At 41.5% G+C, this 20,252-nt stretch overlaps 2 protein-coding genes across 2 annotated transcripts in view; one reads left to right on the forward strand and one right to left on the reverse strand.

Annotated features, from left to right (window-relative positions):
• The window catches only part of LOC135168819 (glutamate receptor ionotropic, delta-1-like), a 63,348-nt gene extending 51,964 nt beyond the window's left edge, over nucleotides 1-11,384 (forward strand). Inside the window, exon 4 of the mRNA XM_064133378.1 lies at nucleotides 11,044-11,384. Coding sequence (XP_063989448.1) covers nucleotides 11,044-11,274 — 231 coding nt within the window. The 3' untranslated portion in view covers nucleotides 11,275-11,384. The remainder of the gene's footprint in view (nucleotides 1-11,043) is intronic.
• Nucleotides 1-20,252, reverse strand: part of LOC135168868 (uncharacterized) — a 62,459-nt gene that overhangs the window by 7,443 nt on the left and 34,764 nt on the right. The window lies entirely within an intron of this gene.

Consider the following 20,252-nt stretch of genomic DNA (forward strand, 5'->3'; position numbering starts at 1 on the left):
CCGAGCTTGGATCCCAAGTTTGATCCAAGCTTGAATCAAGTCCGGCGTCCAGACTTGGACCAACCTTGATCCAAGCGTCACCCAATTTGAGATCAAGCTTTAGCCTAATTTGGTCATCAGCCTTCATCCAAGCTCCACTTCCAAGTTTGACTTGAAAAAAAATATGTTCAGCTCGCTCCCCCCAACCCAAGCATTAGTATAGCCAAACAAAACTGTCAAAAGTTGATAATTCTTCCAATTGGAATTCTGACTTAATTTTTTTTCTTTGACCATCACGATCAACTTAATTTTTTTTCCACGAATTATGTTAACAGTTTTCCGGTTTTGGCTGAAAGCCCTCCGACAATAACCAGTTAGAAATTCTCGAACTTGCAAAAAATTAAAGAAAATAAAATAAATAAATAATATATTTATTTATAAAAAATATGGATTTATATCTTTATATAATATAAATTATTTAATTTTTTCTAAAATATATTGGCCCGAGCTTGGTTCTAACTTATCAATTCAAGCTCGGAGACCGAAGCTTGGATGAAGATAGGAATTGCCTTGGTAGCCAAGCTTTAATTCACAGGGAATCGCCAAACTTGGTTTTACCTAGGAATTACCACAGGTTCAACCGTGGTCAAAACTAGGAATCCCGAGGCTTGGTAACCGAGGTTGGACCAAGTTTGAGCCTATCGTCCAAGCGGGGAAACCCTCACCTGTGTGGCTCCGGACATCACTGTCCTGCCACTCTTTCGACTTCCCCGTTCCTCGTCGATAGGTCCAAGTCTCATCTTGGTAGACAATCGGCTTGCCTTCGTCAATTAGATGCTTCATTTTTTTGAGGAACTGGATCCTTCTGTAAGCGATGTATGGCTGTTCTTTGAGGTACCTAGTACCATCACGCTTACAGTAGGTGAGCCCAATCTGAAGAAGGACTTTTTTCAGCGTCGTTTTTCCTCCGGTAAAAGTGATTTCCTTCCATCTTGAAAATAAAGTTTATGATACTACTATGCTCATTCAAATTTCAAAAGATCAACTAATAAATGAAAGAGGAACATACGCAATGACCTGCAGCAACTTTTCGATGGTCAATGGTTCACCTGCATAAAAAAGTTAATATATTATTCATCCTTACATACACAAGATAACGTTGACTTGTTTGATGTCCAGCCCAGAAAAAGAAAACGATTATTTTATAATGAAATGTTCGTGAAGGAGAATTTTCTTTGTACATAAAGTATTTTATAACATTGAATAAATTCTCCCTCTTAAAGAGGTAAAATACGTTCTAGAAAAGTTGAAATGCCTCAGAAGAAATGGGACGAATTTTCATATAGTTATTGTGTTCAAATAGTACCGAACTTTTGCAATAGGACTACACAAACATTGCAAATTCTCTACTCTTACGTTTCCCTGCATGCTCATAAATTATATCGCGAATTTCGCCCTTGACTTCATCACTAATGTTGAGTTTGGGTGCAGTCCGATGCCTGTCTTTCCCTGGGGTCAAAAATGGTTCACCTGTCTCAGCATGCTGCATAATTTTCGTAATAGAAGGGAGGGATATTCTCAGCATTTTCGAGGTTCTCTCTCTACAGAATACGTACGTGCAAACATGCAATAGAAGATTGTGGGAATAGAAAAGGGGATTAGTCAACACTCGGTTAAGCATGCTATACACACAGAAAAGTAGAAGAATTATGTCAGGAAGTATTCGAGGAAAATTCCAATTTTTAATTGTGTTGCTTGATCAGACTTCTGCTATTTGCATCGTAATTTCCCGCAAACATCCTAGATTTCTTTTTTTCTTCCATAAATCGGAGAAAACGTGAAATACACGATGACTAATTTATCAAGTACTGGATCAATCATCAAATTACTATAGTAATTAGTATATTTTCGACCCCTCACTATTACGGATGCACATACAGTGTTATTACATGTTTCGTATTAGTATAAGTAGTGGAAACAAATGTACTGCTTACATAATAAGATAGAATTAGATTGTACCGTGATTAAGAAAAAATAGGGTTTGAAACTTTTTGAAAAACATGAAAAATATGTATTTTTCCGGAAATTTTTTAAAGGTCGCCTCTGAACTAGGTTGGCAACAGGAGGCAACAATTGTTGAGGACAAAAATGAAGGAACCACTATTAGTACCTGGGTTGCTGCAAAGGGATTATGCATTGGCCTGCTCGCTGCTCCTCTTCATTAAAACAATAAACGAAGTATACCGCCATTTGGAATTGACTATTGAATGGTCTTCCTCGTTTATTATCCAATGAAATTGACCACGGCTTCCGATTTGAGGATCTCTTGGGAGTAGCATAGGGCCTTTTGTATTTCATTGGGAATCTACAGTTTTTAAGGGTAAAAAATAAAATATATTCCATCAGTATCCCCCTTCAATCGCCCTTGGTTTCATCCCTTAAATTTAAGGGGGGAGAAGTAATCAATTTTTAAGTGGGGAACGGGCGATTGGAGACTAAAATCTCCAAGATTTTAGTCCTTCTCGGAATGTAGCCCGTGGTTTTTCTTTGAAAATAATGGCCATTAGGGAATTAAATGGGTATCAATCGACGGGAAATTTAATTCCCCAGCGAATGCCCTTGGTTTCATCCCTTACCATTAATTGGGGGAGAAGTTATCAATTTTTAAGTGGGGAGCGGGCGATTGGAGACTAAAATCTCGACGATTTTAGTCCTTGTCGGCATGTAGCCCGCGGTTTTTCTTTGAAAATAATGGTGATTAGGGGATGAAATGGGTATCAATCGATGGAGAATTTAATTCCCCAACGAATTTCCTTCATTTCATCACTTAATATTACTTCGGTTAGGAGTTATCAATTCTGGACCGTGTAGGCCATCGGGGTGTAGTTTAAACGTTGCCTGTGGGACACCCTGTATATATTCAATTTTTCACAACATAATGCGATTATCATTAAAAACAAGATCCTCATGTTAAAAAACACCTATTTTACCCACATAATTTTTCTAATGATATTCCCCACGTTCCAAGAAACAGACATTATTATTATTATTTTACAATAAATTACAATTTCTACCGATCTATATTTTTTTTTTCGCTGTTTCATCTTATCCCGAATCATTGATTGTATATTCAAGTACACTTACCTTTTATTAACACTGATGTCCCAACTCGAAAAATCACACAGGTTAATTATGAAGAAAATCTTAACTTAAAACAACAAACACACTAACATTAAAATTAGCACACAAAATAAATTCAAATTAACACACAAATAACATGTAAAACGTAATAAATTATTTATTCTTGATATTTTTTTTTCCTGCAAAGAGAACGCTTGGTCTTGTCGAACAATTAATAGCCAGATTTTCAATTATTTTTTAAATATATTTTATTTTAGGAAGAAACTAGTTCCCGCGTAGGAAACTTATGAACATGTGGGTAACGCGGTAATATCCTGAAATTACGCATGCGCGAAGAAGGGAGGGGGTAGACTTCGGGTTATACCCGATGTTAAAACTTATACTGACTTTAGTATACGCAGTGCACTGTTATTCGCCTCTCCGGAACTTCCTCACCCACCATTCCATCCGGCCCAAAAACATCCCCGGAACATCAATAAATTAAACAACAAAATTTCGAAGAATTGGACAACTTGTTTTCAGATTTATCTGCTGAGGTTATCATCTGAGATGAATTTTTGACATTATGCTTGGGGAGTCTCTCTACTGAGGACTTTGACGAGTTGTTCTCATATTCGTCAGAGTCTTCTGAGGATATTATCTGCAACTTTTCATCGCGTTTTCGAAATTTCTTTATGAGAGAAGGAGTCTTATATGAAGAAGAATTGGTATTTGCCAAGAGATTTTGTGGACGAATTGCTGCTAGACATTTCTGGAGTGATATTCGTGGAGTCGTTGGGCAGGATGACGAGCTTGATGTGTCGGAGATGATACTTTCCTTATTCTTTCTGACAATTTTTATCGTCGATTTTGAGGGAGACTTATTGTCAGATTGTGTCATATCAGCAAACGTACGACCATTGGCTTTGGTACCCCTGAGCTTCGAAGTAGAGCGAACCATAGGTGTCGTTTCATGGAGGATCTGATGAACGCTTTTTTCTGGAAGAATGACAGGTTCACGTCGGTTTTTCTGATTATCAGAGCTTGCCACTTCCCTCATGCTGTAGGCTCTTTCTAGACGACGTTTAGCCGTATCATAATTGTCAGCCCAAGCAAGTACGTGATGTCGAAGACTTCCCACTCAGGATCCACTACTTTCTCCTGCTTAATCCATTTATCCACATACTCGTAATCCTTTGGAGATGGATATGCACATTTCCACACATTTTTTGACTCTAGCGTCATCCATTTTCCAAGCACAGCATCTACTGGAAGTAATTCGTTTGGATTTGATTCACTGACAGTAAATTACACGACTGCGTACTTCTTGGGTAGGGACGGCTTTTGAGACGACATATCAGCAGAATCGTTATATTTAAGCAAAGATTAATTAATAATTTCAAAGAATAATTGGAAGCTTATGTGCGAAGTACTCTCGCCCGCGTTGCTGGGCCAGCTGAACTGATTTATTCCTAAAGAAGATCTTTGACGCTGTATCCGTCACCATCAACCGTGTGATCGTCATTTATATTGACGATCAAGTTCCGACCTGCGTCGCCACGATCCAATGCCTCTCGTGTTTCTATTCATCAATTTCGGTGCTTCCCTGCATAAGACCGTCTTTGTTCCATACCCCTAAAGCCTCTGATCAACCTCGGAAAAATTTCTCCTACATCCTCAAATTTAGCTTCATTGATTGAGATATGTGATTGAAAATATTTAGTGCACAAAATAACTTACAATTACACTTTGAGCATTCAATCGAAGCGAATATTATTTTGATCTAACATTTTTATCAATGGCTACATCACTTAATACTTGAAGTTTTTTTACTTCCATTTTTGGACCTGACTCCATCTCGGATAGCCTATTTATAATTTGTGATAACGGTTTGTTGGATGATTTGGTCAGTTTTTTAAATATACTGATATAATTTTCTCCCCAAAAAGCGCTCATTTCACACAGTGGAAGATTGAAATTCCTAACATCATCTGAAAGGTGGATTAAATTATGTAGACTTAAGACTTGGGACCAAGGACCATATAATGACGGAAGCAAGTTGAAAAATTTTCTCAACAAACCGTCTGCATAATCAATGTAATTTGATTAGTTCCTTGCTGTTGAGAATACGACAAGCGACAAATATAAGTAAAAAATGATTGTAATAATTAACTTTGGCCAATCAATCGTGGGCACAATGTTGGCCTAGAATAGACGAACCGATGTTCGGCGAATCTATAATAGGTCAAATATCGGTGGAGAGTACGTGAACCGAGGCTCGGCAAACCTATAATAGGCCGAATATTGGTGCAGAGTAGGTCACCAAGGTTCGGTGAACCCACAATAAGTCAATATTGGCCTAGAGTAGGTCATCCAAGCTTCGGTAAACCCATAATCGGCCAAATGATGGCCGTGTCCGTTAGGTTGGCAAACCCGACGTGGGAAGCTTCTGGCGATTTGACGCCGTTTTAGGTTTGAATCGATCTTCTGTCGACTCTTGCCCCCTTTGTCGGCAGTGGTTCTGGAATTTTCTGCTATAGTTGGAAATAATTCAATATTCCTGTATAATTCCAATGTCGCCCAATGGAAATAACATAGTTCCTTTTCATGAGGGATGTTGCGATGGAAGTCGAAACATTCTTGTTTCCCTTTCTCTCTCTCCGAATGAACGGGGGTTCGGCTCTCTCCGCTCCGGCCGGAACGCACACGATTGTCTCCGGCGCGAGCGCGGCGACTATTTGGGACTCAAATGGTTCGTTGCGCGTGCGCTTTGGCGCTTCGGGTGTTTTCGGTTTTTGGGATGGGCTGAGTCCTCATCCGAATGCTTGAATATGGGCCCTTCTTCTCAAGTGAAAGTGCGAGGTGAAAGTCACGCTTTCTTTGCTGAAATTCTTGTCTCATTGAAATCAAATGATACATTCGCGATCAAGATACAAAAATAATCAGTTACGAGAAATAATCATAGTCAATACAGTCGTCTTTACAGTTCTATTCATATTTTTCGTTAATATATAGAAATAATCATCAAAATATTAATTTAATTTAACCTCCTGGGTAACCCCTGGATATCACCACACGAGAGTTAAACTCTCAATCTACTAGTGATATCACATATCACTGTTGGATATCAAACATAAGATTTGGATCCAACAAACTGATCTTATTCATCCTAGTTATAATTTAGAAATAAAAGTGTATGTGTGTGTCAACTGTGTGGGCTGCAGCCAAACGAGTGATTAGACCATTATTGATAAATTGATTGTTCTCAGTTGGTGTAATCAATCATTTAAATATTGTATTGTATTGTTCATTTCTTTTGATGTTACAGACGTTTTTTCTTTGTTTTACATCCTCTCCCGCCTCTGTTAGCCTCTCCTCTTCAGCCTCTCTTCTTTTTTTTTTTCACATTGTTTTTTGTTCCCTTCCCCTGCGGTGCCATGGCACCGACTTTTTTCCCCAACTGTACTGCATTTGCACAGGAGTAGAGGGAAACCATGGAAAACCTCTACCGTACAGTCGGCCGATTGTGCAGGGTCCCAGTGTACCCTTCCGTCACACTGACTAGAAGGGTACCACTGGGTTTCCACACCTGTGCCTTCCGCGCCGTAATTTTTGAGCGAGCAAACGGTGTTCCTAAGCGGTCACCCATCCAAGTAGTATCCCAACGAAACGCTGCTTAGCCTCGATGACCGCCGGAGCAACACCGCGCTCGCCCAACCATTACAGTCGGTTCAATCATTTAAATATATCTTGGGTTTTTTATGCCATAACGGCTTTCTCCCAAACAAAAATTGTGTGAAGTTTTTATTATCATCCAAACCTTTAATTAAACAATCAGCGAGAAAAAATAAAAGCAACTGTCATACCACCTAGGGTATGACAGTTTAATTCAAAACTTTTCAATTCCTTTTATCAATAGAAATTAGTGACTCTATCGGGATTCTCGCTTCAAGTCCGTTTGATTTGTGTGAACTATATTTTCGTATCGAATAGGTTAATTTCTCTCATTGGAATCATTTCGATCTTTATTTAATGTGCAGGAGATTGGAAATTTCGAGAACAATTTCTGGTGAATCTCGCGGAAAGGGAAATTGTAGCTTTTAACGACGCTCGATGGAATTTGTAGTGTCATTGGCAAATGACCGTTGCAGGTCTCGGGTTTGTTTTGGGCTCTCAAGGCCATTTCATTGATCTCGTGACGATTTCCAATTTATAGCTCATTCTCGGATTTTATTCCGTATTGTGGATTTAAGTTTCTCAATGTCCTGTCGTCAGATTCGTTAACTACAATCATGGCTTAACGATTAAAGATTTTATTTTGACGTCGCTAGAGCGCCTTTGAGGTATTTGATTTTTTTTACTGTGAAATAAGATTTCGTGGTGAACTACTAATTTCGGATCGATTAACACGTTTTAAACTTTGACTGATTACAGCAGGGATTTTATTTTACATGGAGTTTACTGAATTCCGTACTGTTAGTTAATCATGTGCTATGAAAAAAACAACTCGTTGCACTCCGGGAGTGCAGGCAGAAGTGAAAACTTGAACTTATGGCGCGGTGGGCACTTTTTTGGGTGAGCATTTTTAAGTGGGCTCGCGACATGAGAAATTGTACATAAAAAATCAAGTTTATAAAAGCAATGTGGGCACTTTTTGAATGGACTTAAAGTATAATAATATAAAAACTATATTCGAAGGAAGTGGTTTCATTTAAATGAGTAAATATTAGTAAGTAGTAAATACAAAATTTATCAATTCTCATCCATAATTTCAATAACTCTTACATCATCATTATTAGCATTTTCATCAAATTCTAAAACTGAAACAATAGGTCTATGGCAACTAAAGTGTGAAATGAACAATTTTGATTTAAATCTATTTACATTTCTTGTGAATACTGCATCACTAGTAGTTTTGTATTTTTTTCTGCTAAGATTGCGATCATTGGACATCGTTAAATCAAATTCTTCATATAAAACCGCATCCATTTTCAAGACAAATCTATAATCAAAAATAAAAATGTAGATTTTTTTTAAAGCTATAATCGTAGCATATATATTTTTTCCGACCATCCGAATTTCCGATCGTCGATTCACGTCCCTTGTGAAATTCTCTACTAAATTGAGTATATTTTCGATTTTTCAGGTTTTCCTACTTTTCCGGCTTTCCGATAATTTTTAATTCTTAGCTGAAATGAGCATACTGATAATTTTCTTAATTCCCCAAAATTTCGAGATTTTCTGTAATTTTGTAGAAATTTATCAACTTCAAACTTTAAATGCAGCGCCTTTTTAAACGCTAGCGCCAAACTTGTATTCTTTTAATGTAACTGTTGTTGTAAAACAGGAAGTTGTTTCCCTAGCGGAAGAAAGAAACAGCTCATATATACCTATGCGTATACTAATAGCAGTGATGCCAGACGGGAGCAAAACTCCCACGCGTGGGGGTTTCATGCGCAACTCCCTCGCGCAACTACTGCTGCGGAGTGGGGCCGTGGGAGACGTGTGTGTCCCGCATCTGGCATCACTGTAAAATCTCATCTGTCGCGAGTTCACGAGAAAGTGCTCACCCACAAAAGTGCCCAATGCGCCATAAGAAGTTGTCACTTCAAAAATGTTGATGATTGGAGAATGGGAGAGGGGTGATTTAAGGAGATTAAGTAAAGAGATCATCCCCTGTTTGAGTTATTTAATTGGAATTCGAGCCCAGTCATTTCAGAGAATTTTGTGGAACAGCCGTTTGGAGCCAGCCGCCTCAGCGGTTGACATACTAAACTATTCGACGCTGTTCCGATCTTCATATACTTTGACGTTTTCAGCAGCCGATTGCTTTTTTACATTTTTCATGAGAAAAGGTAATGGCACTCAACTTCGTGGGTTGTGGTTGGCCACTGAGGGCTGCGAAATTGTTATTTTTTCGCAAGGGACGTATTGTGTATTGTGACGGTTTGTGCAAAACGTCACAATACAGAGATGATGTAGGGGCTGAGGGGTTTACATGTATAGGCGAAGGTGTAATAACGTCAGGGGGAAAACAATCTTTCACTGATTCAAGTCGGGTAGTGGTGTCAATGTATGGGGAGGGGTGGAGGAGATATAGGCCGTCGCATTGCATGAGCTCAAGGGCGGCTAGGGTATGGACACTAATACGGGAGAAGGTATCGGAAACAACACGGAGAGAAAGAGAGAGAGAGAGAGAGAGAGATCATCTGAGTCATCATCATCTGAGTCTCATTCTAAAATAATACGACAGTTACCTTGTTATGCCCGACTTACTTCGAGACTCGCCCATGCTCAATGCATTATTATGAAAACGACCTTGCCAGGTTATGGTTTTCAGAAACCTCGCATGGCATATCAATCTACTCTACTCACATGATATCAGACACTTAGGCCATTACCGACTACCAAGAGGGGATTCCATACTGTCGGCTTGTTCTGATTCTCCAATGACACTTAGCAACCATGATCGCGTCGAGCCACGAGTCACCAACACGGGTATGGCTCCCGCGGGGAACCTCGGGGCGGTGGTTGTTGGTGTCAGCTGACACCCACCATTTGAAAGGTGGATACGCGAATTTGGGATTCAAAGAAATACAGAAGAACAAGAGAAGATGGAGAATATATCTATCGTTCTCATTCATATTTCCAACTCGGCCAGGGTTACCCGGAGAAGATTGCCGGGTCCCTGCCACAAGACTATCATCTCCGATAATGAGAGCTGCTTGGTCTCATTCATTCATTCACACATCATCGGCGTCAGTTCCGATTTTCGCGTACGTATTCAAGCATTTAAACCACATACACTCCCTGCAAAAATCCACGAATACGGTGTTTGAAACTAAGCCTAATTTCCATGAAGACGGCCGATCAAATCGATCAAACCCGTCAGATTTCGGACATCGTCGGGTCAACGGTCAGGCCCTACCGCAAACCCGGAAACCCAACGGCCAACCAGTTCAGTATTGTATTCGGCCTCTAACGTTACCCTTTCCGTTTAATTAAGAGTTCGTTTCACAATTATCGGTCCACTACTGAGTGTTCTCAGCTACGCCACCATCAGTGGGGACCCCTTTTCTAGTAAATTTAGATACATCACCATCACCGTTATATAGTGAAAATTAAAGACAATCACGGGAAATTATTCGCGATTAAGAATATCAACATAAAGTGGTGTTTTAATTTAATTGACCTGAGTGATAACCACGACAGCAATAAATCAGTGAAATAATTAACCCTTCTTCTAATTTATTCAGAACAAAAACCACCCATCATAGCATTCCTCCCCATCCACCCTAAAAATCAGTATCCTCTCCAAATACACGGCGAATGACTCCGTCGACGACACAAGAGCTTGTGCGACGCGAGGCCATAAAGATTCCCGATTATGTCCGCGATACACTCCCGCTGTAATGCATATATTGGATAGACATTCATATCTCAGCAGTTTGAGGGATTTTGAATGATGTCCAACAAAATGGAGACATCATTAAACTATGCATTCAAAATCTGGTCCTTCCCTCTCTTCCTCTCGTCCCTGGAGTTGACATCCCTCTTGATGATCTTCACTATCGCCTAGCCGGTAGAGGAACGGTAACGTTGTTTCAAGTGTCACTTGACAAGAGATATCCTCACTAGTGTAGTTTGACATGAATATCGAAATTGATGGTGAAGCGCCCACACTTGACGGAGGAAGAGAGTTCAATGTGTCCAGTCGGTCCATGGCCTGTACATTGGTATAATGAATGGTCGACCGGGTTGCATTGTGCTGGGTGTAAATTGTAAATGAATAGTAGATATTCGGTTGTAGCGTATTGAGGATAATCCAACCATCAATTGCATCTACACCGATTTTACAATGAGTATTGCGTCGAATAATTTCTTTCTTTACATTAAGGCATTGGCATTGTACTTAATCCAATCATTTCCTTCTTTCTTATCTAGGACATTGATATAGCCGTTGCATTCATTCCCATGTTATGGAGATTCACCGAATTCACTCGCTACAGTCCTATAATGGATGAAGCCCACATCGTAGGCATGATGGTCAGACCTGCAGAATCTGCATCTGGCTCAGGACTTCTTGCACCGTTTGATACAAGCGTTTGGATGTGCATACTAATCTCTTCCGCAGCTATCGGACCGACTATATACCTCTTCACTAGTTTCAGGTGAGTGAATCGATTGTTACCAATTCGGGACAGATCTGCTGAAAACGTTCGTGGGTGTTGTGAATGTGTTATATATCGAGATGTATTTCGTTCGTGTAAGCTAGGAAAGCCAAAACACGGAGCCTTACTTGATCAAGACACCAGCCCAATAAAAACAGCATGGAACGTCCAAACGTTTCAGTTTCAATACGGTCAATAAACATGATCCACACCTCTACGAATCAAGCGAAGTTTTAAAGTCACTGTCAGTGGACAGCATCATATTGCCCATTTCATAACGATTCGAGTGAATTCCAATTAGGAATCGATAAGCTGAAAGAACCATAGTATCACTAAAAGAATCGATCGACAGCCCAGCGGCTAAATGCTGTATTTTTGTCTCCCTCTCACCTAACTTCAGCACTTCTCGCCGTCACTGACACTCACAATCACCACTCCCCCTCGGGTGCTGTTCCTTAAGCGATGTACGTAAAATTTTCGTTTCTGCCTCTGTCTGTGAGGACTATTTATTAACTTTTGTATTTCTCTGCATGCTTTGTTTTGGAATCTTGCATGTTACCGCAGGATGCGCTTCCATTTTTTGTGCGAAACTCTGATCGCTTTGATCAGTGAATCAGCACTTTAACTCTCACGAGAAATTCTAAAGCTAAATGGGGATACTATGCATACAATACTGGCCATACTTTATTTATTTCAATGTTTCGTTTTAATATCAGGTGTTTATGAAATAATTCCATATTGTACATTCCCCGGCAATTTTTGTTTTGTCCAATTTGTGTCACCCACATTTCTGTCACTCAATGGGTGTTCAAAATCTGGCGGTTAATTGCCCCCCGACCTCAACCAATCACCTTTGACCACCGTGGCGAGAGATCACGATGGTCTTCGAGACCGCTGCGGTGGACGGTACATCATCGAACATCATCAGGGTCGGACGCGTTATCAACGTTCGCTCGGAAAATTCATCGGAAACCCATCGGAATTTATTATATCTATCGGGAAACTCATCGGTTGAAATCATCAATTAGTCCACTAATTTAATTCTCATAATGTTTTAATTGTAAAGTCACCATACGTGTGTTTATAAATAAAATCAGAACCCCCACCAAGACCACGTGTGTGCAATAATTTAGTGTCCCTCAACGAACTTCCTCACTTCCCGTCCCATCCACCCGTTTCATCAATCCGGACACTTAATTATTTAACAATGCATTATTATGAAAACACGCTAGCCAGATCGGCTAGTTGAGATCGTCGAAGGACACTTAGCAACCTGTACCGGGTCGAGCCACGAGGGACTGACATAGACATGGTTCCCGCAGGGAAACTCGACGCGATGGTCCTTGGTGTCAGCTGACGCCCAGCATGTGAACGGTCGATAAGGGTATTTGGAATCAAAATAAATGGCGGAGAAGAAGAAGAGAAGATGTAGAATATGTTCCTTGTTCTTGAGTGGTCTCATTCATTCATTCACTCCTCGGCGTCGTCGTTTCCGATTTCCGCATACGCATCTATGTATGTAAGCCACATACACTCCCTGCAAAGATCAGCGAACACAGCTTATGACTCCCTCGACGACACTAGACGTTGTGCCGCCTGGGGCGATGCCTGATTCCCGATCAAATCTACGACGCACTCCCGCTGTGGTGCATATATCGGACAGTCTATTACGAGATGCTGGACTGTGTCGTCAACCTGGTCGCACTCGCAGTGGCAACTGTCCACACCCTGTCAGGACCCGCGAGATCCAGTAGTCGCACATGACCCACTTGCCGTCCAGGTGCGCCGCAGTATCGGGGAAGAACGTAAAGACGTTCCTCCCCGTTTGAACCCATTCAAACCTATTCTTCCAGAGATTTCGAATCCCTGCCTTTATATCCTCGATGGCGTCAACTGAGCGGCCGTTGTCATTGACGCGAGGATTCACGGGGTCTATTTCGACGGCACCTATTCGACCCGAAATGCGTTTGTTGGTTTGGTAGCGTGCCGCTCATTCCTGCATTAAAAGATCTACAGGAAAACCCCCGCCCCTGCGCAGAGTACTTCGTGCGTAACCGTCCTGTACGCGCCTGTAAATGACAGCAGCGCGCTCCTCTGTGCGCTACGCTGCTTCCTTTAGTTGTACGCTGTGCACCGGTCCACCGACCCTTGAGCTACATGCGACGCTGTAGCCTCAAACACGCCCGTAAAAACCGTTCTAACGGCTCGATACCGGAATCCCTAATGCTTTAGGACCGTTAGCCTACTGAACAGCACTTTGCCTTTGCGCGCTATATGATCTGTGTGCGTCCGGATTCGCATGTTTCTACTGAAATGCATCTCGAGGTACGTCACGCAATCCCGGAAATCAACGTTTCTTCCGGCAATCTTAATTTGGAGGAGAGGAGGCTTTCCAATGCCGGTAAGGCGCGACGGCGCCGCTTCCGTGTCCTATCCGGCCTTAGGTGCCCCAGCGGCGCTCTCTTCTACAAATTGCGTGACAGGCCAATTGCCTCTTTTATTCGATACTCCTGAAGAGGGCATCGAACATGCGATTTGACCAAGCGGGGCCGAGGACTGATCCTTGCAGACAGTACCGAGAGGCTGGCTTGGAAATCTCTTGGTCGCTCCACGCGATCTTGACGGTTCGATTGTCAAAGTAACTCTGAAGCACTTTAAAAACCTTCTTCGGGCAGTCTCGATTTGCCAAAGATTGGAGGACTAAATGCATAACACGTTGTCAAGGCTCCCGAGATATCGAAAAGGAATGTTGGGGGTTGGCGTTCGCCGCCATTAGGATGCGGCGATCCCTGAGATAGCTGAGGACCTTCTCAAGCTACCTCAGGTGGACTTCGATGTCATCCGAGAACTGGAAGTAACCATAGACGACGAACAAGGATCCAGCGGGGACGCGAGCTTCCACACAAACGCAACGTGCTGTGCTCAATTGGCGCATGCAAGCAATCGCCATGATGGAGTTGCATGCAACTCCGGCCGCTTCGTTAAGCACGTGGTGATACGCCTTCCCAGCCTCAGGCCTTGGATGACCCAGGTCTTTTCCTCGCGAATGGCATACGGCTCTTGGAGCAACAATATGTCCAGATGCTGTTGACGAACGAGCTGAAAGACCTACTCCGTTACTGCAATTGAGTGGGATTTATTCAACTGCAGTATGCTGATGTCGCGTTGCACTCCCGGTTCCTCGATCGTGAAAATCCGGGGAGGTTGACCGATTGGCAGGGAGGGTACCGGTGAGCCTCCAGTCACGCCTGATCCCTACCGTTCCTAACTAAATTAACGTGGCACTCGCGAATCCTGTCGCATAAATGAGTGGACTCACCGGTTGACCATCTTGAAACTCTAGGCATTGGCTGGCCCTGCTGCTCAGGGAATCCCTCGTCCTCCTGTGCGTCGTCATCGCAGACAGCGCGTTTGCTGGAACCTTTCCCGCGTCGGGAGGGCAGTCCCCCGGCACACGACGGGCGACTACGCACCCTTGAGGGTACCACCCTCTCTAGGTCCCTCGTTGTAGGCGGTGGAGTTGATAGGCGCATAATTGCGCCCCCCCCCCAGAGATCCGTTTGGTGGCAGCTTAGCCATGGGAAAAGAATTGCAATTATGCTCTGCCATGATTGCTGATTGATGATGCTCCCTGCTCTCTCCCTGCTCTCTTTGGAGGGTCGCTTCCTCCTCTGAAACCCCTATTAGTGCGCAAGGACTCACCCTGCACCCGCAACTCGTTTTCGTATAGTTGTTCTGACCACCCAAAGGAGCATTTCAATCCCTATACCAAATTCGACTTAAGGTCCACCCGCTCCTGACACCCCGTGTGCAATGACAACGGGCGGTACACCTCCTGAGGTCGGCAGAATTTTCACTCTGAGATTGCTCAAGGTGTGCGCTCCCACGCTGATCATCGTAGAATTGTGACTCGATCATAAGTCGAATGACACAAGCCCCCGCGTACTTCCGTATGAAGTTTCTTCGATACCGACGATTGATTATGATGATGACCTCCGTTCTAGAGTCCGTTGATTGAACAAGTTCTCGGACATGAATGAAACTTGTGAGCCTTCATCGATGAGGATCCTTGCTGGCCTTGAATATCATTTGTGATTAAGGGCAATAATCCTCACCGTTACCAAGAAGACCACTTGAGTTGGTTGCTGGTAAGGTCTATGAGCTTCAAAATTTTTGATTGTGTTCACCTGATTCACCTGGTGCAAGTTCTTGTTAATGGTGATCTTCATGATGATCAACTTGTTGACTGCCAGGTTGTCGAAGATCTTCGTGATGCAAGGCTTTAACAGGGGGATGATGCCCGATTTGAATTTCCGGCGATTGTCGGTCACGCGACGTCCGTTTCCGGGATGCTTTCACCTAGACGTGTGAATCCCAATCAATTTTCAACACGTGGCGAGCGTTCTTTCTATCTGATGGTTTGCACTTGATTCACTTTTACTTTACTGCTGAATCCAGCTTGAAGGATTACTGTTTACAATTTAATACGAAATTCGATGAGCACCATGATGGGGACGAGAAATGAGCGAGTTCGATTTAAAACATCACTCGCGAACGCGTGGATAGGGTCGAGTTGCCGTTTATGTTGTTTCACACGTAAATGAAGTAACTAGACAATGATTTTAGTAAATAAATTCACGAAAATGGGCTTGTTTTTCACGATAAGTGTCACTGTTAATTATTCCCGACGGGCTTTCACGATGGTGCCAACCTGACTGAACCGGTTGATTGTTTATGGTGTACTGACCATCATAACGAGTCCGAAATCCTTCATAACCTCTCGTTACGGGGGTCAAACAGTAATGCCAGATGCGGGTCCTACACGTCTCCCACTCCGCGTACCACTGCGCTGTAGCTAGGGCGCAGGTTCCTTGGCGCCACATTTAAACGCTTGAGTTCGATCAAGTAAGGGTGTCTTCACAGGGGAGATGGATGAAATGTTAGGAGGGAATTTTGTGGAAAAGTCAAGGAATGCGAGGGTCACGTAGGAGTGGGTCAAGCATCCCGAGGGCCACAAGGGGGTGGGTCACGGGCCAAGAGAGTCAATTGTGGGAATATATAATTTTTTTTGTCACAACCGAAAAATAGAATTAATATTACGCAATCATTTTTAAAAAAGAGCAGGATATCATTAACAAAACTTTATTGAGTATTCCACGTTTATCATTTGGGGGCCCTGAAAAGGGCCGTTTGGTTCTGAAAAAATTAATTAATTGTATGGTTTTTCATGTATTACAGAATCCTCGAGAGAACCTGAGTTTAATGAGCAGATGATGATTATAATAGTTTCGAAGAGTTGACGTTTTAATAGGCGAAAATAATTGAAACTATCCTTTTACACACAGTGAGAAAATGAAGACGTTGTGAGATACCAAATTAACGCGATGAAACTGAAAATACTTTTCTAACTTTCAGAATGTTGTTTGGGATACAAATTATTTGAATTATGTAAATCGAGATGATCCTGATGTACTTGAAAAGTAGTACAATCGACTTTGTGACACTGGTTAGAGGACCGTATCTGACAAATTGACGTGAGGCAATCAGTACCAAGCTTATTACGTTTCCTGTGTTTAACATCTGTAACAATCGAGAAAATACGCTCTGCTTCAGCATTAGAATGTGATAGACAGAGCATAATTTTTGTGAGTTTTGTCAGATTCGGGAACATGACAGAATCAGTAAAATCTTTTAACTCTGATACTTCATTTCCAAACTGATCAACAGATGAAGCACACACACGTTTTTTCTCGTCCGAATGAATGAAGGCATCAGGCAATGAGTGCCATTCAAAAGCTAAATCAGTTTCATCAAAATGACCGAAATGAGAAGCGAGATTTTGAATAAGTGTCGATTGAATGCGTTTGAGACTATCGTCTAGTGCCGATTGAGGATTAAAAAATCTCAAATGTTGAATAATGGGATGCGCGTGTAGTAAACGCGATTTCATTTCGGAAGTCGCGGTTATGTAAAAATCTAAACATTTAAGCCGAAATTGCTGAGCGACAGGTCGTGGGAGATTCTGAACAACCTGGTTGTATGCCGGTCCGCGGCTAATCTCCACCAAGGGAAGAAAGTGATCCGGATGATGAAAATTGATATGTTTCACGAAAAGTTGATAGATGACATCTTTCTTCAAAAAATTCCGCGCGATTTTACGAATCAGTCCCTCACTGCATTCAGCCAATGTATGAAGCATAAACTGACGAGACTGAAAGAGGGCATTGAAAGAATTGAAAAAATTCAATGAATACTGCAAAAAAAGAAAATCGCCCTTCACACATTCATCGTCCAGCAATTTATGCAAATTATGGGCAGAAGATGATTGCTCTTCCAGCATAGCTGATAAGAAGAATAATTTTAATGGTTCCCAATTATGGATAATTCGCGTAACACACTGATGTAAACACAACCATCATATGTTTGATACTCACAATATTTTCAATTTTTCTTCTCCGAAGATTTCCAGATATTCTTCTAAAACCGCGCATCGTTTCGGACGATTCGAGAGATACATCGATGCACCTCTAATCAATTCTTGTGGCTTATTAGGCAACTCACTACAAACTTTCGACGTTACGATCGCGCATGAATGGCAAATGCAATTCATCAAAATCAAATTGGGAACCTCTAATTTCAATCGCTGTGCGAAGGAATTTCTAACAACGACCATAACACTCCCCGCTCGTGGGCTTGGCCTGTGATAACGAGCCAAGCCCACGATATTCTGCAAAAGAATTTGTTTTTCGCGTAAAGAATTATAATTTTTTTCTGCTGAACCATCCGTTGGATCCAGTTCGAGAAGATCTAATAATTCCGTGTGAACATTATCGCTGTCAGGAGAAACATATCGCGCGAGAACACAAAGAACTTTCTTTTTCGAAATATCTATTGTTTCGTCTGCAAGAATCGAAAACTTATTTATCCTTAAAATTTTCACGAGATTATCGTTCGCGACTTTCCCCCAAATATTGGCAATGATGCTGGTCCACTTTGTAAGTTTCATAGAACAATCTTGCGCGATTATAGTATCCGGAAATGATCGTTCCATTTCAGGAAGAACGTAATTGACGAAACTGATAGGGACATTATGCTCTGCAATGCAATTAGACAATAGGATTTCCACGGTTTTAACTACTTTTTGATGAGCCAACGCAACACTACTGGAATCATCCTCAAGAGCATTCCCTTCATCAATTAATTTTGGACCCCCGGGGATGAAATTGGGCTTCAACATATTCTCCCTATGCCTATCAGTCCCAGCATGCTTCCGAAGCTCAGATTTCTCAGCGGCAATCTGCTTATTACAACCACAACAAAACACACGATTTGGATACTTATCAACACTTTTCACCCACCCAGAAAACTCAGGTTCACTTTTCCAAGATTCTTGAAATATTTTCCTTTTTTTCCATACTCTGTGATATCCAAAACCCTTTATCAATAGTTTCTCACGCATTCCCCATAGATACCAACCGCCAAGAAATACATTCCTCAAACAATAAACACAACGTCAACCAAAAATCGGTTTCGCCATTTCACCAAGTGCATTCACCCCAACAAAAAGTATGACACATACCAGAGCATTGAACTCCACCGCGGAAATCATTCACTGTCAAAACTGCTGACTGCCAAAACCGCTGACTTGACAGGTCGATCCCCTTTAAGAATTGGTAGTGGGAAAACCACGCCATAATTTCCACCAATTAGAAATAAATTCGTGTAACCACCACGAACCGATCCGCTCCCCAAAATCAAAAATCGAAACCAGTCTAGAAGCAACCGTTGGAGCGATAATTTGACTTGGTGGAAATCACTTTCCGGAATCAATCTGTTTCTTTCGGGCCTCCCATATTATAATTCGCGGTAGAGTCGATATAGTGCGTGGTAGTCTATTTAATCATAATAAATAGATAAACGGTCGGAAGTATACAGGGATACTGCATCCTTCAATCGAAAGTAGGAGTGTTTCTTACATTTTAAGAGGACTAATTAATCAGTTTCCGTGGTTGTGGACATTCTCAAAAACTTATCCAAAAACATTGTGCATTAATTATAAGCGAGTGGGTGAACGTGGCATGAATAAGAAGTATTCATGATAGGATCAGAGGCCATTCTGATTCTGGTGAAGAAAGACGATTGTGTCACCGAAGGATCCACACATCCCCAATACATAAGGGATAGTATACATTTACACACTTGAACTGTGAATCTAATAAAAATAATTATATTCTTCGCCAATTCCAAATTAATTGGCTAATCAACTCTCTAAGAACCTATTCGGGGATAAATATTTTACCGTTATTACTTTCTTGTCAAATAAAATTTACATAAAATTCTAGATAAGAATTAATTGTTGTTAATTGTAATTCAAAAAGGTTCGTAATAGAGAATATCATTCTTGAGAATAAAATTTACTCGGAATCATTTGATTATTCCTGATTCCTTTATTCCCCTTTCCCTTTTCATTTAGATTAACAACATAATAAAGGTAAGAGCGAAAAAACTAAACCTAGCGTCGTCCAAACAAAATCTCAAATAGCAAAATACTTAGCTTCATTCCATATTTTCAATTTAGCTATTTCATATTTTTATATCAAAATTTCTAGTTCTTGTTTTCCGCAAATAACTCAATTACATAACAGTTGTCCTCCGACGCTGACAACGTCTCCGGACATAACAACTCGAGTACCGGAAACTGGACTTCCTGTCATCTTCGTCTGGTCCACTTCCATCTTCATCGCAAATTCGCGTTTAAAAACTATCCGAAACACTCGAAAATCATAGAAAAACACAAAATCGCACGTTGAGGTTCGATCGTAGTTTGTCTTAGACTGAGTGAGCCTCTTCACCTCGAATTTTGTATTAGAACTCATTGTTTTGATATACAGGTTGTATAGCGGGTAGAGGCTAATAGTGAACAGGCAGGTTTTGGGGGTGATTCTGAACAGAAAAGTCCTTTTACACTTTTCGTTCGGACGC

The sequence above is a fragment of the Diachasmimorpha longicaudata genome, chromosome 1, assembly GCF_034640455.1.
Source record: "Diachasmimorpha longicaudata isolate KC_UGA_2023 chromosome 1, iyDiaLong2, whole genome shotgun sequence".
Lineage (NCBI taxonomy): Eukaryota > Metazoa > Arthropoda > Insecta > Hymenoptera > Braconidae > Diachasmimorpha > Diachasmimorpha longicaudata.